This window comes from Canis lupus, chromosome 4, assembly GCF_011100685.1.
Source record: "Canis lupus familiaris isolate Mischka breed German Shepherd chromosome 4, alternate assembly UU_Cfam_GSD_1.0, whole genome shotgun sequence".
NCBI classification, from domain to species: domain Eukaryota; kingdom Metazoa; phylum Chordata; class Mammalia; order Carnivora; family Canidae; genus Canis; species Canis lupus.
Genome location: NC_049225.1, coordinates 74215432 through 74241048, shown reverse-complemented (window position 1 = coordinate 74241048; position 25617 = coordinate 74215432). Strand labels below are relative to the sequence as shown.

The window sequence follows — 25617 nt, the reverse complement described above, 5'->3', positions numbered from 1 at the left end:
TTTAAATAGTTTAGAAGAGATGCTGATGACCCTATTAAGACAGTTTTGGGGGATGCCTGGCTGGCTCAGTGGTTGAGTGTCTGCCTTTGGCTTAGTGATCCCAGTTCAGGGACTGAGTCTCACATCAGGCTCCCTGAATGGAGCCTGCTTCTTCCGCTGCCTGTCTCTGCCTCTCTTTGTGTCTCTCATGAATAAATAAATAAAATCTTAAAAAAAAATTAAGGCCGTTTTGGTATAAATGGACTTACTGGAAAAACTATGTTGGAGAATGTATTCATGAGACTTAGTCATATGAAGAGCAAAAAGATAACTTAGAGGAAAATGATGCCCTAAATTGTGAGACTGAGATAAAAAAGTATCATTAATCCAGAAGGGGTTCATTGGAGGAGAGATATTCAGTGTGTTTTATGTCAACTATGCTGAATTTTGAGTGTTCTTGTGACATCCAAATGAAGGTGTCCAGACAGCTAGACTTTTGGGGTTGGGGCTCAGAAAGAAGGTTGAGACTAAAGGTGAATATTTGGAAGACATCAGTATAGTCAGGACAGGTGAAATTCCTGAAGCAAATGAAGTTATTTAGAGGAGGGAGTATAGCCTGGAAGAAGAGATGGCCCAAGACAGAGCCTTATAGTTGAGGAGCTGCCGGGAAAGAGCCTGAGAAGGAGCCATCTGAGACAGAAGGACCACATTGCAGAAGCCAAGGAAATCATATTCAAGAGGGAGCAGTTGTTTAGAAAAAACGTCCAGGGGCATGTGGGTGGCTCAGTTAAGCGTCTGCCTTTAGCTCAGGTCATGGTCCCAGGGTTCTGGGATTGAGCCCCAAGTCAGGATCCCTGCTCAGTGAGGAATCTGCTTCTCCCTCTCTCTCTGCCATTCTCCCTGCTTGTGCTCTCCCTCTCTCAAATAAATATATACATTTAAAAGAAAGAGAGAAAGAAAGCACATTCAAAGGAAACATTAAGTGTTGGCCATAAGGAAGTCACTGATAGCCTTTTGAGAAGGCAGTTTCCAAGGAATGAAAGGCAAGAGTGAGATCCTAGTCGTTGAGACATGGACAGGAGCCAAAGAAGTAAAAGCACAAAATCTGCTCTTTGGAGATTCTGTAGTAGAGGGAAGAAGAGAAACGTAGCTTGAAGGGAAGAATTTCTATTTGCATAGTTCAAGTGCTCTTATGATCATTAGCTTACTTGATTCCCAACACAACTCAGGAGGTCGGAAGAGCATGTATCAATCAGTCTGGGACCAAAACGAGTTTTAAAAATCTGTTAGGAGGCTCATCCAAGGTCATCTAGAGCAAATAAGTGGTGGAAAGCTGAGTTTAGAACTCAGATCATTTGGCTCTCAATTCAGTGATCTTTCCACTTATCAAAACAGAGCATTTCTCAAGTGTTTGCTCTGTTTGGAAATTGGATACTGGAAAGCATTGAGCTCTTTGTTAAAAGGGTTTTGATCTTATCCAGGGCACAATGCAGAGCAACTCAAAGGTCTTATGCAAGGGAATGACATGTGTAAGCATGGAAGCATTGAGCTCCTTGTTAAAGGGGTTTTGATCTTATCCAGGGTGCCATGTGGAGCAACTGTAAGGTTTTGTGCAAGGGAATGGCATGTGTAAGTCAATGCCCACGGGAGACAAATTTGGCAGTGAGGTGTAGGATGTGTTAGTGGAACAGACACCTCAGGGGGTAGGCCACTAGAACATGGCATCGAACTGGACACAGCTCAAATAAACATCTAACTGCATGCTGAGAAAGTTGTTTTTCCCTTTTAATTCTGTGGCTCCTGTTCTGTTTGTGTTAAGAAGAGGGTATGTTTGCTGGTAGTTTTTGACACCCTTCATATACTCTCTAATCTCCCTTTTGAACAAAGAAGGAACAAGCCTCAGACTGGGAACATGTGCCAGCAATTGTGTCTTGCTAGAACTGAATCACATTGCTCTGTGTTTGTTCTGTTTGAACGATTACTTTCCAGTAGAACAAGAAGTACTGCTTTCCCATTTATTATTATTATAGAAAGGTTACTATCAAATAAATCTAAATAAAACAAGTTAAGGAAAAAAATATTAAGTCAGTTCTAAGACAAGTGGTACACACATATGGGAAAAAACCACTAGGAATGTGCATTTTAATGACTAAAGGTTGGAAAATTCTGATCTTGGAGACTATTGCGATAGGAGTAATGAGGATTTAGTTCAGGGTAGGGTGATGAAAGTAGAATTTGAGAAGTAGGCTCTGATAGACATTTTAAGGGAGTTAAAAAAGTAGAGGACAAGGGGCACCTGGGTGGTTCGGTCAGTTCAGCGCTGCCTTTAGCTCAGATCAGGGTCCCCGGGGCTTGGGATTGAGCCTTGCATAAGTACCCTGCTCAGTGGGGAGTCTGCTTCTCCCTTGGCTCTTTCCCCTGCTTGCACTCTCTCTCACTCTCTTGCTTACTCTCTCTCTGAAATAAATAAATAAAATCTTAAAAAAAAAAAAAAAAAGAAGAGGACAGTTACCTACCTGGGGTATTTTCTGCATCATTTCTTAGGATGCTTATAGCTACAGTAATAGATAATAAGCTTAAATCAAAAAGGCTGTGCAATACACAGAACTTATTATCTTATCAAAAGCTCCAAGATGAGAATCTAGGATTGGTTAAGTCAGAGGCTCATTGACATTACTAAGGACTCAATTTCCTTCTACCTTCCAGCCCCAGCAAAGAAGCTTTGTCTACACGGCCCCAAAATGGCCAGCATGATTTGAGCATGGCCCATGATGATCGGTATAAGAAGACATGTCTTCTGGCGATAAAGAATGAAGGACAAAGAAACCTTCACCTGAAGGCACCTCCATGAAAATATTTTCCTTCAGGATTCGTTGTCCCAAAATATGTCACATGTCATGCACAAACCAATGGCTGACGGGGAATTAAATCACCATAAGTAACCTAGAATAATTAGGATTTATTCTCTGAGCTAGGAATAAAGGTCTTTTTCTGAAGGATGGGTTTCTTAAGATAATGGGGGTCTGGGAACCCATCTGACTGGTGGGCAGTCCACCGTGTCCTCTACAAATCATACCAATTATATAATCGAATTCCTTAAATTAACCCTTGAACAGAAGTTGAAGCGTATGGTATGAAGCTTATGTTTTTTTATTTTTAAACAATTTATTTAGCTCTTCTGTCCCTGTGTTGGATTAAGGCAGACCGAAATACTTCCACTGCAAACTTAACATCTGGTTTAGTGATGCACATCGAGGGCGCGATGCGGAACGTCTGAGGAGACAAAGGAAAATACAACAACGGGTCATCGTAGAATCAAATACAACTTTGAGAAAGTGCACTAAGCCAAGAATCTAAAACCTTATTTTTCTGACATGTCTTTCACGTCCCCCCTGGGTTGGTCTTCCTCCCTCCCCGATGCTGTACGCAGGCCGCGCACCCCCATCTCCTAACCATTCTGGTAGCACCTGGCTCTGCCCGCCTTCCTTTCCGGGCCCGCGCACCTCCTGGTCCTCCCCCTACCTTCACGGAGGTCTCCCTCCCGCACCCCTCTGGGCGCCCAGGGCAGCCTCCGCGTTCGCCAGGCACCTACCACCCTCTAGCTTCTCAGTTTCCAGAACCCTCCTCTGCCCTCTGCACCCAGTCCCCCCGCGGCCGCGCTGCGACCCTCCTCTGCCAGGAGCAGCCCGAGGCCGATGCCCACCGCGCCTGCCCTTTGCGCCAAATCGTCCGTCTCCTCCACCCCGCATTGGCCTGGGGGCTCGGCCCCACCGGGCCCTCCTCCCTTTCCCGCCCGCCGGCAGCGCCGGATGCTGGTGGCACGACGCGCGCCCCCGGCCCTCCCTCCGCCCCGCGCGCCCCCGGCCCTCCCCGCGCGCGCCCCCGAACCTCCCCGCGCGCGCCCCCGACCCTCCCCTCCCCGCGCGCGCCCCCGACCCTCCCCCCGCGCGCGCCCGACCCTCCCCCCGCGCGCCCCCGACCCTCCCCCCGCGCGCCCCCTCCCCTCCCCCCCCCGCGCGCCCCCGGCCCTCCCTCCCCGCGCGCGCCCCCGGCCCTCCCCTCCCCCCCGCGCGCGCCCCCTCCCCTCCCCCCCCCGCCCCCCGGCCCTCCTCCCCGCGCTCCCCCGACCCTCCCCTCCCCGCGCGCCCCCGGCCCTCCCCCCCGCGCGCGCCCCCGGCCCTCCTCCCCGCGCGCCCCCGACCCTTCCCCCCGCGCGCGCCCCCGGCCCTCCTCCCGCGCTTCCCGCGCCCCCACGTCCGTGCGCGCAGGTCCCGGGCCGGTCCCCGCCGAGGCTGCCCCCCCACCGCGGCCCGCGGGACGAGCTGGGGGCCCCGGGTGGGGGCTCGCCCACGCCCGCGTTTCCGGCTCTCGGTCTTCTGCGGGGCCTCGGCCCGCGTCCGTCCGGGGCGGGGTGGGGGGGCCTCAGCCCGCCGCCGCGGCTCCCAGCCTCTCCCCGGGTCAGGACGGCCTCGCCTCCCGCTGCTCAGGAGCCGTCCGCCAAGATCTTTCGAGAAACTCGTGCGCTCGCGCGCCCGGCCCCACGTGCCCGCCTGGAGGTGAGCGGCGCGCGGAGCCCTGGGCCCTGGAGCCCGCGTGGCGCCCCCTCCGGCTGCTCCGCGCCCCGCCCCTCCAACGCTCTGGGCCCCTTTGCCCCGACGGACTCCGGCGCCGTGGGTGCCCGCCCCGCAGCCGCCCCAGCCGCTCCGCGCCGCGCCCGCGGGCTTATTTCCACGCTCCCCTCGGGGCAGGGGCGCCCTGGGGCGCTTGAGCCCCCCCCCGTCGCCGGTGTCCCCGGGCCTTGCTGACCCTCCCCGCGGCGCCCCCCGGCCCTCGCACCCCCTCCGCCCGGAAACGCCCGGTGCGCGTCGGGCTGTCGCTGCGGTCCCCGCGGAGACCCCCTTCCCGGGAGGCGCCCCCGCGGCCCCCGACGGCGCACGGGACCTGGCCCGGCTCTCCCCTCGGGGCCACCTCGGGCTGCAGCAGCGGGCGTCGACCCGCCTCCGACGGGGCCTGCCGTCGCCCCGGAACCAAGGAGGACGGCGGCCGGGGCCTCCCCTCGGCCCTCCCGCCCCGCCCCGCCCCGCCCCGCGCGCCTGCCGCCCCGGCGTCCGCGCCCCTGCACGCGGCTGGGTTGGGCCCGCGCCGTCCGCACCCCTTCCCGGGCGCCCACGTTCCCTGCCCCCAGGCCCGAGGCCTCAGCTTTATCCTGGCCGCGCGGGGGACGGACCCAGAAACCAGGTCCTGGTGCCTCGGCCGACCAGCTGTGATCGGTGCCTTTTGTCCTTCGTCTGGAAGATTAGCATAATAATAGTCCTCTCCGACGGGGGGCGCCCCTGCCGAGGGTCCCCACCGCGCCCGGCGAGCATTAAGGTCCCGCCAGAACCCTGCCCGCCGCCAGCCTCTGCTTCGGCCGCGAGGGTGCTTGGAGCTCTTTGCACCCCGCCGCGCTCCTGCACGAGCTTTGAGCGTTTATCTCGCTGTGTAAGGCTCAGCCCGGCCAGGAGGCTCTTTCCTCCTCCTGGGATAGTCCTTCTTTACAGCCCTCCGTGAGCTCCTGCATTGCACTGTCATTGCTGTTGATGTGTCTTTCTTGCCTGCCAGCTCGGAGACCAGCTCGGAGACGGGAGGAGGGTCGGGGTCTTATTTATCACTGTGACTTTATTTTTCATACATATATTTAAAGATTTTATTTATTTATTAGAGAGGCCAGGCTCCGTGCAAGGAGCCCCCCCCGATGCGGGACTCGATCCCGGCACCCCAGGAGCACGCCCAGGGCCGAAGGCAGGCAGTAACCCGCTGAGCCACCCAGGGATCCCCCTCACTGTGACTTTAGCATCCAGCATAGCAACTGTTGCTTAGTGCTGACGGGCTTCCCAGATAACTAAGAAATAACTAAGCAAGTAAACAAGTGTTCGGGTGTTTGTAAGTTAAGGGATTTTTTTTTTTTTTTAAGATTTTGTATATTTACTCATGAGACACGGGGGGGGGGGGGGCAGAGACACAGGCAGAGGGAGAAGCAGGCTCCATGCAGGGAGCCCGACGTGGGACTCGATCCCGGGTCTCCAGGGTCAGGCCCTGGGCTGCAGGCGGCGCTAACCCACGAGCCCCCCGGGGCTGCCCAGTTACAGGATTTTTAGTCATTAATTCATATAGAAAAATAACTGTGACGGGGACTAGAAAGAACTCGCAGCGAATGTCCCAGCAGAAGTGTTCATCTGGTTTTGTTGGAGGCGGTTTGGGTTAGCCTGTCGCTTAACAGGGAAGAGTTACAGATACAAGTGGTGTCCCCTTGAACAGAAGTAGAGAGGGTCGGGGTCAAGAGGACAGGGAGAGGATCTACATCTGAATAGGAGAGACACTTCAGTCCCTGAATCTTCAGAAAAGGAAGAAGTGGAGTGGGGACACCGGAGTTCACACAGAGATCTCACCTGAGAGCTTCCGCGCTCCCTGACAGGTAGGAGGCGAGTGTTGGCGCCACTGGAGTGTGGGGCAGGGATGGAGCAGGGAAAGCGGAAGAATGACATCGGGAAAGAGAGATGACAAAGGGGAGGAGCAGAAGACACCCGAAATCTCAGCTATCCCCGCTTCAGGGTGAGGGTCCTGCTGATGTGAGAGGTTTGGGCGAGGGCTTTAGGAGCAGCGCCCGCCCAACAGGGCAGGGCCACGCCAGGGCCACGCCAGGGCCACCCCAGGGCCACCCCAGGGCCACCCCTGCCTGGGGCTTGTCTGTGGCTTTCCCAGGAAGGAGCAGGGGAAGCTGGACTCTGCGTCTCCCAGCCTGAGGGTGAAGGGCACTGGGAGCGGCTGATTCTGAGTTCCCACCGGGGACCCAGCCAGGGTGGGCTCCCGCCTGTCCTGCAGGGTCACCAGGACCCGCCAGCACTCTTGGGTCGCTCCTGGCCGCAGTGGCCTCTATGTCCCAGCAGGTTTAGAGTCCCCAAAGTCAGAGCCTGAGGTTGAGTTAATTCATACGTGCGGCAAACTAGTCATTGCGAGACTGTGATGACTCTGCCGTGACCCGCACCGCGAGTCCCGTGGTTGTGGTTTGTAGGTCCCTCCTGGTGCCTTGTTAGACGGTCCCCGAGAGCGGCGGGAACTCAACCACTCGAACACGGCGCCCTCTAGTGGCCCGCGGGCCTCACTGCACCCTCCTCTAGAAACCTGAGCATCAGGCCCGGAGGAAGAGACCAGAAGGGACAACAGGGAGACGCCCACCTAAAGGGATAGGAAAGGGCCGGCCTTTCTCTTACCTGAGCAAAAATGCCACCTTTGCCAATTAGAAGCCCCATGCGTTTGCAGTTGTCGTGGATTTCATTGACTTCTTCCCGGGGAAGAGGCTGGCGGCTCATCTGCAAATACATTTAATACATATTTCCTATTCAGGCTTGACTTGTTAAGGATGTTATTTCCAAGAGACGCGGGGGGGGGGGGGGGCAACTCAAACAACCAACACTCTTCCCTCCCTCTCAATCTCTCTCTCCTCACTGTAATTGAGTATAGCTATTAGAAAAATAAAGCTGTGAATTACTGGATGGAATTTTTTGGGGGGAGGTGGTGTTATTAAAAATACTTGTTTTTTATCCCAGTTCATCCCAAATTCCAAAAGAAAAAATGAAGTGGAATGCAGATAGCCGGTGAATCTTGGCTCTGCTAAGGGCAATCCTGGGACTTGGTTCTTCCCTCGCCAAATGTGGAGCTGGCTTTATTGGTGTGGTAATTCTCAACTGTTCACTTTGTTTTGCTCACGTAGAGGGCTCATATCAAAGTCCAGGAAATGGCTCTTAAGTTACACAATGGCTCTTAAGTTACACTGCATGGCCTGGGCAGCTGGGGTGGCGCCGGCTGAACTCATCTCCCTGACTTGTGGAATCTGCTCTTTCTCCCCCAAGACTTAATCCTCCAAGGTTGGGAAAAGTAAGCACTTTGGGGGGCCGGAGGCTGTTTCAAATTATCAGGCATCTGAAGTTGGTCTCTCCCTGGGGTCCAGAGGTGTCAGTACCCCTTTGGTGGCCCTGGGCTGGGGGCTGGCGCCTATTCTGTGCGTCTCCTGTCGTCTGAGCCTGAGTACCAACGCCTCCCTCTGACTTAGTCATTTCACGTCTGACTGTGTGTCTGCATGACCTGGAAGCCTTTTCAAACTACAGACATTTGGGGCTCAGGCTCAGTGTATGGAATGAGAAGACTTGGGGCAGGCCAAGGCATCTGGATTTGTGAAATGCCTGGCAGATGCTTGCGTGGGAATTACTGGTGTGAACTTGTCTTGAGTACTCATCGCTGTCACCACCATGAGTTTCTCTTTTGTGGCATGGCTGTGGTGAGCATCAGTGTGGGTCTGGCTCTCTGGTTTCACATGCATAAGGCATGATCCGGGCTCCTATCATCCTTATGAGGTGCAGGAGGGCTCCCTCCAGGGGGTCCCAGCTTTGTTCTTCTCAGGGCTTCTACCCACCTTCCCTCTAGGCTTCAATATCCATCCCTTGCACCCCCTAGTCTGCACTCCACCTCATGCCCCTTCATTCCTGCTTAGGTCTCAATGTCCCAGCACAGCGTAAGACTGGGCCTCCCAGAGATGTTTGCATTTTTGTCTGTCCTAAAGCCTTGAGATAAAGAAAATAATATTCAGACTTTCAGACTGCCAGGTAATGAGGACCTGGGATAGGGGACAAGACCAGGATCTTCTCACTGATCCTAAGATGTCATCACACATTCCTGCTTGCCTCTGAGGTTCTCATCTAGTAAAAAGGGAAGACTAAAATATGACAAAATAGTGGAGGTAGCTGTGAGAACCATAAAGTGGTCAAATGTAGTGTGGGAATAGTGAGAGGTCAGAGGGCACTCAGCACCCCCTGGAAGGGTTTCTCTAGGGGAGGTTGGGTTGGTGGGGCCTTGCTGGATAGTTAGGGTCTGGACAGGTGGACTTTGGCCTCACTTTGGACTGGGCCAGCACCCTCCCTGCTCCCTTGTCCATTTGATCATCCCCTGTCCTCAACTGCTGTGACTAACTGAACATTTTGTATGCGTTCCACAGAGAAAAGCAGTGCCGGAAACTCTGAGACACAGCCCCAGGACAGCTGCCCAGGCTCTGTGCTCAAGCCTATGTCCCAGCTGCTAGATAATCAAGTAGGCATGTTTGTAACCGAACCTCTTGGTGGGTGTGTAATGTTGCTTCATGTTTACCTTTTTTTTTTTTTTGTAAATCTGCATTTAAATAATTATAAAAGTAACCCACCCATGGTTATTGAGAAAAAAGCCTTAAACTGAAATAGAGGTGCATAAAGGGAAATGGGAAAGTTTCTTCTCCTCCAATCTTAAGCCTAGGATTACCTCCCATTAATAATTTCATGTGAACCAGACACTTTTTCTATGTGTGCAAATATGTCTATATGCATATTTAAAAAATAAATCATACTTTATAATGTTCTCCAATTTGCTTTTAACAATTTACAATATATCATGGACATGTTTCTATGTCATTGTATTTGTACCTCGTCTTCTTCAAGGTTACCCAGCATTTCATTGTTTGTTGATAATTTGTTTAATCATCTATTGCTGGATGTTTATGTTGTTTCTAATTTTTTTATGACTCTAAACAATGTCACAAACATTCCTGCTCATCTATATCTTTCAAACTTCTATGAGTATTTGTTTAGGACATATGTCTAGAAGTGGAATTGCTAGGTCAAAGTGCATACATTTAAAATGTTGAAAGATACAGACAAATTGCTGTCTAAAGGGCTGTACCAATTTATGTCCTCACCAACAGCAAAGGGGAATTTCAATTTTGGGTTATGGTGGACAGTGTTATAGTAAAGTTCTGAGGTGTTGTAATTATTTGAACATGGTCTGAAGGGTTGCAGGGACCTGAACTCAGTCAACAAACACTTTTGAAGTACTTACCATCTGCCTGATTCCTGGCCTCAAAAGTGTATAACTTATTTAGGAAAGTAAGCTATTTGTGCATGAAAACTGAACCAACAAATACAGAGTTTGAAAGATCTTTTCGAAGGAGCTTTTTAGGCAGTGGGTGCTGGAGGGATTCTCTGAGTCCTGGAGCCCTTGTCCAAGGGAAAAACAAAGGTAAGCTTTAGGAAGGAGGCGTGGTGAATAGTTGGATCTGGAAAAAGGCTAGGATTGCCTCAGGTAGATATAGACAGGAGAGTACCGCGGTCCACGGTTGGGGAAAAGTTTGAGTGGCATTGGAGGTAGGGAAATGAACCACATTGAGTGGACATTAGATGGAACTAAGGAATGGATGAGCTGGGGTGAAAATCTGGGTGGTGTGCCTTCAGAGCCCATGCTTAACACTCCCCAACGGCAGAGCTCAATCAATAGACACTATTTGATAGCCTGTTTTATTTTTTCCTATAATACAATTTGCACATCTTTCCCCTCAAACATATAATTATGCCACCGTGGGATGGATGTACCATAATTTAGCTTGTACTGTACCAATGGCCATGTGGGAGGATGCTGGTGTTTTACCATGACAGATGAAGTCCTGATGAACATTCGTGTGTCTCTGAGCACGGAGAAGCTGGACCAGTGGGAAAGAGAGGAACCCCTCCCTTCTCTGTGGAGTCTGGACTTGGGAGTGTAGATATCTTTGGGGGGAGCTCCTGGGCTGGGGACTAGGATGGAATCTTCTGAGCCTTATAACAGCCCTTGCCTTGGCCACAAGCTGAAGAGAAGTATGTTGTGGCCTGTGAGCCAGAGGGCCTAGTCTCATGTTACTCTTATTTTGCTATTGTCTCCCCTTAGCTTTTTTTTCCCCCCTTAGCTTTAAAATCTTAAACATTCCAGTTTTGTATTGGCTCTGCTGTGTGGCATCAATGGAAGAGTCTTATACCCATGGTCTGGTCTGAGTCCTAAAATTATTGAGCATCAACTTTCCAAAAGTAGGATGCTGTAAGAAGCCACTTAGGAGAAAGCTGGGCAAGAGCTAAGGGGAAGGAGTTAGTTTGACTCTTCGCTCTGGTGCCAAGATTCTCCCCCTATGACTCCCCTCAGCAGGTCTGGGCTTTGCTTTTACAGAGGGGAGGGACATGGGTTGCAGAGGCAAAGAAAGGATCAGCAGGATTTGGCACTAGAAATAAGAGATAGAAGGTTATTTTCTCATCTGGACACTGGGTAACTGGGAGAACAGTGGAGGGTGAGAAACAGAAACAGTGAACTTAAAGGAATAACTGGTTTGGGGGAAAATGCTAAGTCCAATTGTTGTCATATTGAGTGTGAGTCACGGTGGGAAATGTCATCCGAAAGTCACACCCTGCCTAGTTACTTGGGAGACTGAAAAATATTCACAAACAGACAAACACAAAATCCTGTAGATCCTAACGTCCTCATCCCAAACCATGATCACAACTCTCTCCTGGCCTTCTTCCTTACTTCCCCAAGCTCTCTGGGCCACCTGCCGCTCCCCAAATAACTTCCTCCCTTCCCCATATGTCTAATTCTAAATATTTAGTCATCACCAATGTTCTTTGCCTAGAGCGGCAGGAAAAGTATCAGCTCCCTGTTCCAAACGCCCTCCCTCCCTCCTCTAAAACTCTTGATGACCTGCTGGCGTTTTGCACTCCCCGTGTACCTCGGATGGGCTTTGCTGAGCCTCGCTGGCCTTGTGTGCTCTCTCCCTGAGAATGTATGAAGTGACCTTGTGGCTCATGCTTTCCACTTTAACTCTTGCTGTCCCCAGGAAGTCACAGAGAGCACGGCATATCCGAACCTACCTTATCTTTCACCATTTCTATTCCTATCATGAGGCCTTTGCCTCGCACATCTCCGACAATCTCAAATTCATCCCGCAGCTCCGCAAACTTCTGTAGCATGTAGGTGCCAACTTCTTGACTGTTTTCCTGTAGATTTTCTTCTTTAATCACCTGTTTAGAGAAAGTCTCAAATGGCCTTGCATTAAAAAAAAAAAAAAGTTCTAATATTGACTGAGAAACACAGAGGTAAATGTGTATGGCCTTTTTTTACAGAAACTTGACCAGACAAATGGAAACCAAAGTCTGATGTGATTATGCTCTGTACTACAAGAAGATTTGCTGTAAGGAGAAAAAGAGTCTTGGTATAGGGGATACTTTCTCCAGACCCTCCTGATCTTCAGGGATGGTTAAAAATTTAGGAAAGAATGAAAGGCATGTCTCAATGCAGCCTGTAACACAGATGCCATAATCCTGAGGTTCATTATTGCCAAGGCTTTGCTGAAAAGTAGGATACAGCGGTGAAGAAGACAAATGTCCCGAACAAAGACCTGTCGTAGATTATGGCCCTACTGGGACCTTACTGACCTAAGTTTAGCAGCCCCCAGCCAGACACAGACTGTCGTTGGCCGAGTGTCCCACCACAGGGCCTCGACCTAACGAGCTGAGCGAAGCCCTGTGTGGGCCCAGGGCCAGGGCCCTGAGGATACAAAAAAATTTTCACCTACTTCCACTCATGGTAGAGACTTGTGATTCTTGACTGACTACGCACAATATACTACATTTATATTTAGCTGATAATAATTGCATGACTTCATGACTTAAGACCTATTCGTTCTCCTAAGTCCTCTCTATGTGGTTGAGGTGACATAATGGCAATGTCAACAAAATGAAGTAAATGACACATTCCTACCTGTGCTTTTCATATTGCTATTTTATCATATTTATCATATTTTTTAAGTAACAAGGGAAGCTTTTACTTATTTTTATTTAAAGATACTTAACATTTTTTGAGTAGGTGAATCACGTGCCTCATCCAAAAATCAGAATATATGAAAGTGTGTACAGTAGAAGGATCCTCGCTGATCCTCGTCCCCCAGCTGCCGAGTTTTCCTCCCCACAGATGACCACAGTGAGTTGTTTCTTGGGCATTCTTCTAGGGATACCCTATACTTACTTACTTAAGCAAATGCTATTATGCACATTAGCAAGGACATTTCACAGAGGACACACCAGGAAAATTCAGCAAGTGGGGCTGAGCAACAGCTGAATTCCCTCATTGGTCCCACTGAACTCAGATTCTCTTTATGACTGTGCAACAAAAGGAAGGAAGACTGTCAAGGACAGGGTGAAAATTAACCTGAATTCAAGACAACAGTTGGTGACTATCCATCACATACCACTCAAATAAAAAAGAAATTTCAGTGCTACCAGCTAGCGGCTTCTTCTTATATTTCCCTTGCATATGAACTTTATTATATATTATTCTATTATATAAAATATATATTTATTATACATAATACTTCAAGCACCCAGAGTAGATCTTAAAATGGGTGAAGGGGCACAATAATGACTGGAAATCTGACTTAAATTTGTGGACTGGTATTACCTCTTCACTTTAATAATGTAATTGACAGAGGCTGGATAACATGTGTGTGGTTTTGAAGTAATTTTGTGAAATGAGGGATGTTAACGTGGCTGCCAGAACATACCTCAAGAACCGCTGACCCAATGGCACAGGCTATGGGGTTCCCTCCAAAGGTGTTGAAGTGAAGAACGGATTTAGCCAGAGAGTTGGCAATCTCTAGGGAGAGAAAATAAAAGGTGGATAAAGAGTGAGACATTCCTGTCATCTCCTCTCACACCATTCCAATTATATTTACTTTTGTCTTGTATTAATAATATATTTCATGGCATCATAGCCAATCCATTCTTCATTCACCAGGCAGTGGATTTTTTTTTTAAAGATTTTATTTATTTATTCATGAGAGACACAGAGAAAGAGAGAGGGAGGCAGAGACACAGGCAGAGGGAGAAGCAGGCTCCATGCAGGGAGCCCGACGTGGGATTCAATCCCGAGTCTCTAGGATCAGGCCCTGGGCTGAAGGTGGCACTAAACCGCTGAGCCACCCAGGTTGTCCGATAGTGGATGTTAGGGATGGAATTACATGTGTGTCTCCCCACCCTGTGACCCTCCTTTAGATGTCGAAGCCCTATTCCTGAATGTGAACAGATTTGGAGATGAGACCTTTAGGGGAGTAATTAGGGTTAAATGAAGTCTCAAGGATGGGGCCCTTATAGGACTGGTATCATCCTAAGAAGAAAAAGAGACATCAGAGCTCTCTCTTTCTGTCTGGGGAAAAGGACATAGAAGGACACCAAGAAGTTGGCCATCTGCAAGAGATATCTCACAAGAAACTAATTTTGCTGGCACCTTGACCAGGTTTGAGACTTCGAGGTTCGAGAACTATGAAAAAAATAAATATTTGCTGCTTAAGCCTCCCAGCGTGTGGTGTCTTGTTATGGTAGCCCTAGCTGACTCATCTATTCAGCCAGTGGATATGGAAAAATTACTTACTCAATGAGAAGTATAATAACACAATCTTCCAATTTTGTGAATTGAAAAGTACCTTAACATTTGATTTACGGGAATTTACATGGACCTTCATTAGTTAACCTTTTTTTCTGTATTATACTCTTGGGACTAAGAAGGAGATACTTAAAAAAAGATTGCATGAAGGATTTAGTAACATAATTTCTGGATTTTTTTCAGGGTGAGCATATATTTGGTTCATAATATTTCGCTTTCTGCATCCACATTTTAGTACCTGTAACAGGTAGAAGCTTAGCATGTCTGACTCCAAATTGCTTCATTTTCTCTTGTTGCTGTGACCTATAGCTTGGAAACATCTGCTTTGCCCTGTATGTAGGCATGTTAATCTTTGAAGGAATTTTGCTTACAGCAGAGATTTGCAAAGACTTGTTTTTTTTTTTTAACCCGAAACCTGCATCACTTAAGGAGATAAGGAAGTACAGACAGAAATGCTGATGCTATGTTTAAGATTTATTGGAAGGACATGACCAGATTCCCATAGGCAAAGAGCGACCATGACCAAAGACAAAGAAGCTATGAGACCTTTCTCAGGGGTCCATAGACATTGGTCACCTTTGCAGCCAACTCCCTTGTGCTTCTCCCTTTTGCTAACAAACAAGGAGTTTGGACTTCCTGCCCAGGAGAGATGATTCTTTAGGACAATTGTCCCGCATCTCCTTGGTTTGTTGGCTTTCCTTGCCCCAACATCTCGCCTCTCAAATTATTGACCTGTCATGAGGCAAGCAGAAGGAGCTTGGACTCTGTATTACTTTATTCATTCAATAAAAATACTGAACTATCAGAACACTTAATTATCCTTTAGTACCTCGGAAGTGTGCTTACTATTGGTGGGAAGAGCAAAATAATTTAAAGACTTTTAACGATAAATGGTTCATAAAAATAATTTTCCATAAAACCTCACTAAAATTTAAAATAGGGTTTGGTCTTATGTTCATTTTGTAGAATATTCTGGCTAAGTGAGATATATTTATTCAGTTGTTTTGTTGATGAGATGGAAGCAGAAAACTGTCACTCTGAGCCTTGAGTTTATAACATATTAGAACAGTAAGACCAAATAAGAGTCTCCTTCAGAATAGGATTCCCTGGAAATTTCACACTTAGCTTCAGGTTGGTTAAAAAGGATCTCTTGTGTGGGTTTTGTTTTTGTGGCACGATTTCCTATACCTTGTTGGAGTGTGAGAACCCTGCATTTCATTGTGGGGGTGGGAGAATTAGTCTCCCTACAGCAAGAGCAGAAAGGGCTGGCTTTCTTCCATCTCTTCTACCATATGGCAGACTGTTTCTTTTCATTATTGCTTAGGAAATGCATGTATAGTTCCCAGCACTGTCTTCAACCCACACAAGTTCCCAAACATCTGTTTTCTACCATCACTGATGCGGGAGGCCCAGAAACAAATGCAACCTGCCCGTAGGCCCTACCTGGAGTTGTCACAACTGCTGCCATGGGAAAGCCATTCCCAATCCCTTTAGCCATGGTGACAATGTCTGGGAGGATGCCATGGGTTTGGAAGCCCCAGAAGTGAGAGCCTAGCCTTCCAAATCCTGTCTGCACCTGATGGAACACAAATCCAAAATCATTGGAAATCTTTCAAGAAATGCTGGCTTTTCTGACTCTGATCACTTCTTTTCCTCTTCAATATCATCATTGCCAGCCATCATCATCACCATCTTTATATGACCATGGACATGGCCCTTAATCTGTGTCTGAGCTTTTAGTTACCAGAAAGCATGTGCTACTAACTTTATGGGATTTGGGGTATATTTCTGAAGTCCTCTGAACCTGTTAACTCTGTTAAGTAGAAATAGTACTAGTGGTACATCACAGGACTGCTATGAAAGTCATGTAAATAGTGCATGTGTAAAGGAACATTCTGGTTAGCAATGCTTAATAGGATCTCCAGTGTGTAAGGCAGCAGGGAAGAAACCACCTCTGCCCTGCTGGATGAAGCAGGAGTTATAGTGAGTGGATTGGGGCTGGTATGGTTGCCACGTGGTCCACATAGGCTCGTCATTCTCTTCCCTGTGATCTCCTTTCTTTCCTGAGAATCTTGGACTTTCAGGTTCGAGAACTATGAAGATGACCCAGTTAAACCAGTTAAATTAGGATTGGACCAAGTTAACTTTGGTTTATTTGTGCATGCTTTTTTCCCTCTTTCTAGAAGACCCTCTCCCTGATTCTTTATCTCATTAACTCCTCTTGTCCTTCAAAGCATAGCCTCATCATCACTTGTTCTAAGATTTTCCTGAGCCCTCGTAGAGCTCCCCCTCAAGGCACCTAGGCATGCTGTCATCTGAACTTCTCACCTTGGACTACTGTCACCACTGTATGTATCTGATGACAGGGGCTGTATCTTATTCCTCTCTTTCTCCACAACACCTGGCAGAGTGCCTGATAAAAGTCAGTACTTAGTACGTAGAATGAATACAGAAGTAGCAGAAGTGCCTAACTGAATAAAGCCACATAGACATTCCCTGCAAATTTCTGCCAGAGCCTTTCTGGTAAAGTTCCCTTGAAATAATAACAATGGGACATACCTTATAGAATTGTTATTACATGCACCTTACAGATCTAGCAGTTCTTATCTTCACTTGGTCATTAGGACAATCCTTCTTAAGATCACCCTATGTTAGGTAGTTTCTAATTATGTCCTTGAAAGTGATAAAACCAGGGTACCTGGGTGGCTCAGTCGGTTGGCAAGCTGACTCCTGGTTTTGGCTGGAGTCGTGATCTCAGGGTCCTGGGATTGAGCCCTGAATGGGGCTCTGTGCTCAGCAGGGAGTTGGCTTGAGGATTTTCTCTCCCTATTCCTCTCCTCCTCCCCTTCTGCACTCACTTGCTCTTTCTTTAAAGTAAACAAATAATTCTTAGACCAAAACTGTGAGAAAACCACCTATCTTAGAAAATTCTGAAGGTCAAAAAAAAAATTCTGAAGGTCATATATTTTTAAAATTTAGTCTATTTGCCCTCTCATTAGTCTGTGGCAGCTTCACTGTGTGCTGATTCCAAAGGTTAAAGTTGATTCTTTAACAAATTGTAAACCAACAGAATTTTCTTTTTTCTTTCCTTTTCTTTTTTTTCTTTTCTTTTCTTTTCTCTTCCTTTCTTTTCTTAATAACAGTTAACTTTGATTGGCTTGCAGTCCCTAAACTTGTAGCGACAGGTTGGGGAAGGGAGGCTGGGCTGGCCCTTGCTTACACGTGCAGCACTCTGAGGACTAGCCAGGCCAGCTGGGGATAACAGAGACCTGGCTGCACATGAGGAGATCGCAAAAAACATTTTTGCAGAGGAGACAGCCTAAAGTCCACTATAGGGAATGTTTAGCTGAGGAAAAATATTCAGGCAAAGACAGCAGGACTGAAACAGGTATGAAACATCTTCATAGGCTCCCCACCTCTTCCTGGTGGGTCTAACTCTTGTTAGTAGAATCATGACCGGTCACCCCAAAATGAGCCGGGAGCACGTCTCTGGTCCTGGAAACCATCCTCTGGTCCTTTGACCTCTATTGCTATTCTCAGTAGACAAAAGACTACTGTCTTTGATATGCTCTAATATGAGGTGTGGTTATGATTAAATTGATGCCTTTAAAAAAGACACAGAGCCAATGAATTTCATTCCCTTTAGAGTATCCCTTTGGAGGTACCATATACTTATTCCACCAATGCTGCCTTAGTTCAAGCTTTTTAAAAAAATTTTTAAAAATTTTTATTTATTTATGATAGTCACACACACAGAGAGAGGCAGAGACATAGGCAGAGGGAGAAGCAGGCTCCATGCACCAGGAGCCCGACGTGGGATTCGATCCCGGGTCCCCAGGATCATGCCCTGGGCCAAAGGCAGGTGCCAAACCGCTGAGCCACCCAGGGATCCCAGTTCAAGCTATTTTAGAATTTTTTTGGAACTAGTTTTTAAATATCTGCAATGGTGGCCCTCTTCTTTCTTAGTGTCCACATTTTTTTTCCTTTATTTTGTAAGGGAGGAGGGACAAAGGGAAAGGGAGAGAGAATCTTAAGGAGGCTCCACACCCAGTGCAAAGCCTGAGCTGGGACTCGATCTCATGATGCTGAGATGGTGACCTGAGCTGAAATCAAGAGTCAGACGTTTAACCAATGGAGCCATCTAGGCGCCCCATGCATTTTTTTTCTTTTTAATATCTTTTCCAAACAAGTTTTTTTTTATTAAGATAAGATGAATGCTGCCAGCCTCGTTAATACTATTTTGGCAAAATTAGGATGAAAACTTGGTTACGAGATGAAATTTCCTATGTGGTTTTTGAACTGCCTCTGACACGATCTCCATACTTAAAAAGCTATCTTGGGTGATGACAGCATCATCTGTGCCTGCTAGCCATTCATTTGATAGACTCCAACTTGGATGTTTAGGTTCTTTTGGTTATTAAATGGACCAACTAATCCACCAACCAACCAGTCAACTAGCAAAGGCTTCATTAATTCATACCCACATCTTGGAATTTCCACAGATGAGGTTTTTGTCTTGGATTGCAGAGGAGGCTTTGAAGGGGTTTCTCCCTATGCCTTTCTTGTTCTCCCTCTCTACATCACCCTGTTCCACAGCCACTCACCTCATCTGCGATGCACAGGCCTCCTCGTTCTCGCACCAGCTCAAAGGCTTCCTTTAAAAACCCCTTTGGGTACTGAACAACTCCATTCACCCCCTGCAAAAGACCAAACCAGGGAGTCCTATAATAACAGCATAGCCCTTTGAAACTATTAAAAAATGAAAGAAGATAGATCATTATCATCATTAGCATTAGTAATACCAGCAATTTTTTAAATGGTCTTTAGAACTGTTCCAACTATGGGTGAATAGAGGGGCCATTACTCTTGTGCCATGACTTTTGGGAAAAAGACACAAAACTTTTTTCTCTTCTGAGATTAGAAACAAAGTAGATTAAGGGGATTTGGTAACATTAGAGAAAGGCTCCCCCTGATAGTGTGGGTATTAAGCAACTAAAGATTGCTGGGGTTTCCTTTTCTTCAGAATTTTAGGAATTCAATAGTTTCATCTATCTGTTCAGCCCAAGAATACAGGAGATAGTTTTTGAAGGTCAGTAGAAAATTGAGGGCACTCTTTTTTTTTTAAGGAGCCAAGAGAATGAATTGAATTTGGAGAGGGACGCAGCAATGGTCACTTAAATATTTTGGAATTCTCTAGAATATATGAATTAAAATGCTCTGATAATTTGAAAGTCAGCCCAATTAAGGTCTAAGGTCAGTATACCCACTTGAATTGGTTCTGCAAAAAATCCAGCAATTGATTTGGCCACAGAACTGTTCAGAGTATCTTTGAACTGTTCAATATACTGGTCTTTTGCTTGGCAGCAGTCTGCAAAAACAAGAAACACAAACAAACGAAACAGCATTTGAAGATGTGAGAATGGCATTCAGAAGAATGGGAAACCATAGAAAAAAGGAAATAGGATGAGTAGATTGACTAGAATCCTGAGAATACAGTAAACAGAATGTGAGGATATAGAATTCTGAAGAGGGGACATTCTTTCAGAACAACTTGTACTTTGGTTTGAGCAGAAAGACGAGGATAGCCATAAAGACATAAACAAACCACTTCAGTCATTTCCATCTGGGGAAGAAATGCCCCGAAGTATCACTGAGTCTGGAATACAGAGCTGTTTCACCTAAGGTTACTTGTCCTCTCAACTGGGTAGATCTAATTAAAAAATAATTGGAGTGTGGATTTAACCTATTTGGAAATAACTCTATTTACCTTTTATTGCCACTTAATCTGATGTACAGTTTTAAAGCTACAGAGTGTCTCAGTCTTTAGAGTTAATAAATATGTTTATAGAACAATTGGAGTCTGGTCTAAAGAAGAATGTACTAGAGCCAGATAATGTTCATACATGGGAGCAAGAGAGAGGAAGCCTTCTCTGGAATACCAAGAGTCTCAGATCAACTACATCTACACTGGTTGAACCTTCAGAATTTTCATCCACACCTCTGATTCTAAACAGCACCACACAGTTTCTGAACTTAAACCGATATCCATGGATAGCAGTAGGGGTGCTGAGGGACATGTGGATGTGACAGAAGCCCTGGCCCCAGGGACACTGAAAGCCATCTGGGAGGAGAGGCACCACCTCCCATCCTAGTACTTGCTTAGATGCATGGATGTAGTCTTAGTTCTTGAAGTCTAGAGATAAGGGACAGAAAACTTCTGTCATCATCATCAAAACTGAAGCATAAATTATATTTTATACTTCAGATCTTCATTTAAAAATGGGAAAAATACTGCCTGGCCTTAAACAGACTTTAACGTACATGTGACATTGGGGAAGTTTGCTTGAGAGGTACTTGATGTCTTTGCTTACTTGGAGTTAGAGGTTGGAAGTGTGAAGAAGTAATGAAAAGGATATCAACCCCAGAAAGCACATTTTTAGTATCGCTTAAGTTGTTTGATGAGCAGGATATACTAGCCAAATAAATTTCTGCCTCTGGAGCCTGGATTTTTAAATTTTTATTAAGAAAAGAAGAGAAACATCCAAAGATGACTCTAAAGGGTGGATCATATGTTCAAAAAATATAATTTGGAAATTTAGCAAGCTTATCTGTAACTAGAGAAATCAAGGGTGGAGCATAATCAACCCTAATGGCTTAAATTTGGACAAAACAGAGAGAGAAGGTTTTGCTTAAGCCTGTGATAGACCTTTCATGATTTGCCTCCCACTGACCACAAATTCAGTGATGAGAGGGGTCACCTGCTGTAATCAGCTTCTTATTTCATTTCACATTTTGCATTTCCTTCCTGAGCTCATTGCTGTAACTCCAGGTCAGGCTGCTTCTGGAGAGAGACAGTGGTGCAGTGGCGTCACCATGACAACACCAAGGGTTTAAAGAATGGATGTTCTCCTGGATACCATGCAAGCAACAGAGTAGAGATGGAAGAGTTTTTATTTTAGCCAGAGGTACAGAAGCAGTTAAATAGAGTCAAAGGCCAAGAAAGAACAATTCTTAAGGAAAAAAGAAACTCATTTCACAAAAGGTGAAGGAAGAAGAATGACATGATTGGTCCATGGCCTGGTACATTGTGGGACAGTGGGCATTAGATGGTGAATGTCATCACAGGTTACATCTAAAATTCAGGGTCTGAAAAGAACACTTGGAAAGACAAAATCCTCACCAAAGGACAGAGGAAGGAAATGAAATCTACCACGGCAATAGCTACATCAGGCTCACAACATGGACCTCTGCTTATGCCCATGGGGACCGTGATGACATAATCTGGAGGTGAAAGAACTTCTACCAAGATTGGCATCTGTATGCGCCCAGCGAACGAACCCTAAGAGGAATTGAGAACTAGAATCTTCTATACTCAAAGTACTTACACGTTGGCTTACACTTGCAAACATATGAATCTGCTTTTTTACGATAAAGACCAGACACTTCTCGGTTCCCAAAAGCCCCGGAGGAGGCCGCCGTCCCTTTTTATATTATATCAGCCTTGTCTCTTGATGATATGAGTTAAGAAAACAGCTGACCTCAGATATGCCAAGGACAACAGTTCAGAGAAGCCAAAATGTGTTTCTGTCACTATCATCTAGCCTCCAGATGCCCCTAGAGAGATGACCATGGGGTTCTAGTATTTTTAACCTGGCCCAGAACCAAGAAGCCCTCAAAGAGGGAAGAGGCAGAGAGGATGGAAAGGGGGAGGGACACAGAGTGGGGATGGAGGGAAATGGCCATCTCTTGAGAGCTTCTGCCTGCTAAGCTCTGTGCTCGTGGTTTTGTGGTCAGATTGAAGTCTATGAGGTGCATGAAACCGATATTAATTCTTGATGCCATCTAGGTAGGACACACAGGTATGGCTCTAGGGGTACACTTAGCATTGCTATTATCTGCTTTCCTGTACAGAAAGCTCTCTTCTCTTGATCTATGAAGTCTGGAAATAGGGGACAGGGGGCAGGTACTGCTATCTCTATCTTACAAATGAGAAAACTGAAGCAAAGATGGAGCATTTGCTCATAGCTGAACCAACCGGGGCTGGGAGCAGCATCTAGGTCTCCTCACTTCGAGGGTCTTCTCAATCCTGGCCAGCAGCAGAATGGGGAATTATTTTCACCCTGGGTTCACCTGCTGGGATGTCAGTGTAAACAAGGATGGCCATAGGCCAGGGGCACTGGTTTGGAGTCCGAAGGCTTGGGGTTAAGTCCTAGCTCTCCAGCTTCCCAGGTGTGGACCTTGGTTTCCTCATTTTAAAAATGGAGAGTTGTAGGGGATCCCTGGGTGGCTCAGTGGTTTAGCTCCTGCCTTCGGCCCAGGGCAAGATCCTGGAGTCCTGGGATCAAGTCCCACATGGGGCTCTCTGCATGGAGCCTGCTTCTCCCTCTGCCTGTGTCTCTGCCTCTCTCTCTGTGTCTCTCATGGATAAATAAATAAAATATTAAAAAAAAATAAAATGGAGAGTTGTATATATAGCTTTAAATTTCCTTACAGTTTTAAGTTCTGTGACCAAGACATCTTCTTTCAGGGCTCATTCTTTTATCCTCCTACCTCCATTTTGCCATTATCCCATCTGAATTTTAAGGAGCCTGTGAATTTTCTTCCTTTCAAAGCTGATTTTGAAGACTTCCATTTGTATTCTTTTTCTCAGCCCTGTGAGCCAGACTATTCCATCAGATATCTTCGGCAGAAGCATTTAGCTCTTTCTTTCCGCACTACTTAGGAGCAGCTTATTCAGAGGTGCTGAACTGTGCCAAGAAGCATGAGGTGAGACCTGCTGATTAGCAAAGAAGATTCTGCTTCCACGCCTCCTCTCTTGGTAAGAATAGGTAAAGAATGCAAATAAAAATGCAGTAAGTGAGTGGAAGCTTTCCTTTGGAGAATGCCTTTAAAACTTTTGCAAGAGATGTCAGCAGCCTTGGGGGATGGCCTTAAGTTTTGACAGCTCTCATTTTGGCTGGCATTCAGAGTCCCTGGGGGAGCTTCTTGACTGGAGTTTTGAGATTGCTAAAAGTATTCATTTCCTCTCCCTTTCACCACTGGGAATTGGTAAACAACCCCACCAACTTTGTTTTCTTTTAAAATTGATAGCAGAGCTATTGCTAATAGAGCTAACAGAGCTCCTTTAATTAAGTGCCAAGTGCTAGTCTGTTTAATTTAGCCCTGTTAGCATGAGATGCTCTTCCTCACGGTCAGGTAACACAGTGGTAGGTAGCAGGCATGAGAAACGTTGATTTGACGGGCGGGGGGCGGGGAGGGGTAGGGTGTTAGGAGGGGTTGGAGTGGGGAAGTGGCTTTCTGGTTTTGTTTCTTTTGGCTCTTCCCTTTTCCTTTTTTTCCCCAGATCCGTTCACTCAGGAATGGTTCAGCCTTTCTCTAGTTTGCTTACCCCTCCCGACCTTCCACCACACACCTCCCTCCCTGCCCAGTTGAACCTGGTGCACAGCTGCATTTCCTAATTGTTTGCACTGGAGAATCTCGACAGTGGCTTCCTCCCCAAGGGCCACGGAAAACATCTGGGCACATTGTCTGTAAATGACAAAAGAAGGATTTTGGCAAAATGTGAAGACTAGGTAGCCAATTTGAGGAGCATGTGATACTGATCAGCGTAAGAGGGCTTCTTAATTTGGTATTGAGACTCCTCTCCTACCTAGGATAAAACCCTAATATTTTGGTTTGAAAAGATAATTTTTTTTTCTTAGAAATCAGTTATGTGGGCACTTCACAAAGGAAACTGATTTCGTGTCAGCCTGGAAACAACTTGCTCAAGAGTTAGGTACGAGCATCTGAAAGAGTAGGAATAATCATATCCGATTCTTTTGCTGAGGTGGGCATAGCAGGTGAGAACAGAAGGTGAGTACAAAGATGGTTCTATAGGAATCTTATGCTTTCAAGGCTCTGAGAACTAATTTCAATGCATTTATTTGTAATTTACTTGATTTTATTTAAAAGCAAAACAGAGTTTAAAAGTCTCTATCATTAAATGTTACTCAGACACTGGAGGCCTTTCTGATAAACATTTCCTCCAAGTGGGCTTTGGTTCAACTAAGTCAAATTCAGCCCCTGATTAATGGTAGGCTTTATATTCATTTCTGATCCTAATACCTGGACAATCTGGTCAATCATACCATATACCCAGCAGCCTTTAGAGAAATAAGACAAAAAATCTCAAAACTCACTGATTGGCAGCCCAACCCACTGGAGAGCTCCGTTTTGAAGGGCCCTACATTTGTCAAGCCAAGTGTGGAAGAACTGCCCCCATGGTAGCCTCCTCTGCAGAGAAGCAACAGTGAGAAGATGGGGTTAGGTTCATTTTTCTTTGGTTTCTGGCCTGTGGAATGCCAAGTAGGACAAAAGAGAAGATCCATGAAGGCTAGGGAGATAAAATAGAACACTATTAAAATGCAACTCTAGTGAGTTCTAAGAAATCTTCTAAGGCCATGCTAGGAGGATTTACTTCTTTGTCTTTTCTTCTGGGGGCATAGACTTGAAACTGGGAAAGGAAGCTTTGGAGGACATCTGGGCAATAACTCTAATCTTCATCACTGCCCTACTCAGTTACTTTTCAATAGCGAGACTCATTTTTAGCAACATGCCAGTAATTATATATTCAGTGAGTATTAGTCTTCAAAACAGTGACCTCGGGAAGCCACATCTTTGTTCCTGTAATGTGGCTGTTGCATAAATGCCACATAAGCCACTTTATTTGGCATATGAGAAACATAGGTTTTGTTTCTCTTTGAACCTGAAACTACCGTATTTAGTATAAATCATCCTAGTCACCAGTTTTGGCTTCAACTGGGTTTTGACAATTCCCCAAATCAAAATCACCCTTACATGAGGATTTATGACTATTAAGACTATTCAAAAGGATGGTCATTTATCTTGAAGGAGGAGACACAAACGTGTTGAAACATAGTAACACATGACTGCTTTGAATAGATCAACATTTATCTTTATTTGGGTAAAACATCAATCACATTTTTTATTACCGTATTTCTTTGATAATAAACATTTCCTTATGCCTATAGTTACTACATGTATGTTTTATATGGGATGTGCAGTATCGGATGAGCTGTGGTAATCAAATATTTTGAATTGAGACACAAATTATGGCCAGATAGGTGACAGAATGGGACTCTCTTCATTCTATCTACTTTTACTAAGTCACTCTTTGACATAAACCTTATTATAAGAACCTATTTCTATGTGCTATATAAAATTACCCAAAGGAGGCAACTGCAAGCAAAATGCTTAGTTTTCTATTATTTTTAATCCTAATATAGCTACCAAGTGTTTGTAATTAATCTATTAAATTATCAATTTTCAAAAGTCACCTGAAGAAGC

The 25617-nt window shown here is 46.2% G+C and overlaps 2 protein-coding genes across 8 annotated transcripts in view; one reads left to right on the top strand and one right to left on the bottom strand.

Annotated features, from left to right (window-relative positions):
* DNAJC21 (DnaJ heat shock protein family (Hsp40) member C21) overlaps positions 1-2975 on the top strand; it is a 44107-nt gene extending 41132 nt beyond the window's left edge. For all 6 annotated transcript variants that reach the window (XR_005358602.1, XR_005358601.1, XR_005358600.1 and 3 more), the window contains one exon: positions 2686-2975. The gene's annotated coding sequence lies outside the window, so the exon portion shown is untranslated. The remainder of the gene's footprint in view (positions 1-2685) is intronic.
* Positions 2976-3106: 131 nt separating this feature from the next.
* The window catches only part of AGXT2 (alanine--glyoxylate aminotransferase 2), a 35690-nt gene continuing 13179 nt past the window's right edge, over positions 3107-25617 (bottom strand). For both annotated transcript variants that reach the window (XM_038535358.1, XM_038535359.1), the window contains exons 6-14: positions 24450-24543; positions 23706-23799; positions 19539-19639; positions 18876-18968; positions 15715-15847; positions 13394-13485; positions 11706-11855; positions 7230-7328; positions 3107-3252 (exon numbers count right to left, since the gene is read on the bottom strand). In XM_038535358.1, the coding sequence (XP_038391286.1) occupies positions 3145-3252; positions 7230-7328; positions 11706-11855; positions 13394-13485; positions 15715-15847; positions 18876-18968; positions 19539-19639; positions 23706-23799; positions 24450-24543 (964 nt within the window). In that variant the 3' untranslated portion in view covers positions 3107-3144. The remainder of the gene's footprint in view (positions 3253-7229; positions 7329-11705; positions 11856-13393; positions 13486-15714; positions 15848-18875; positions 18969-19538; positions 19640-23705; positions 23800-24449; positions 24544-25617) is intronic.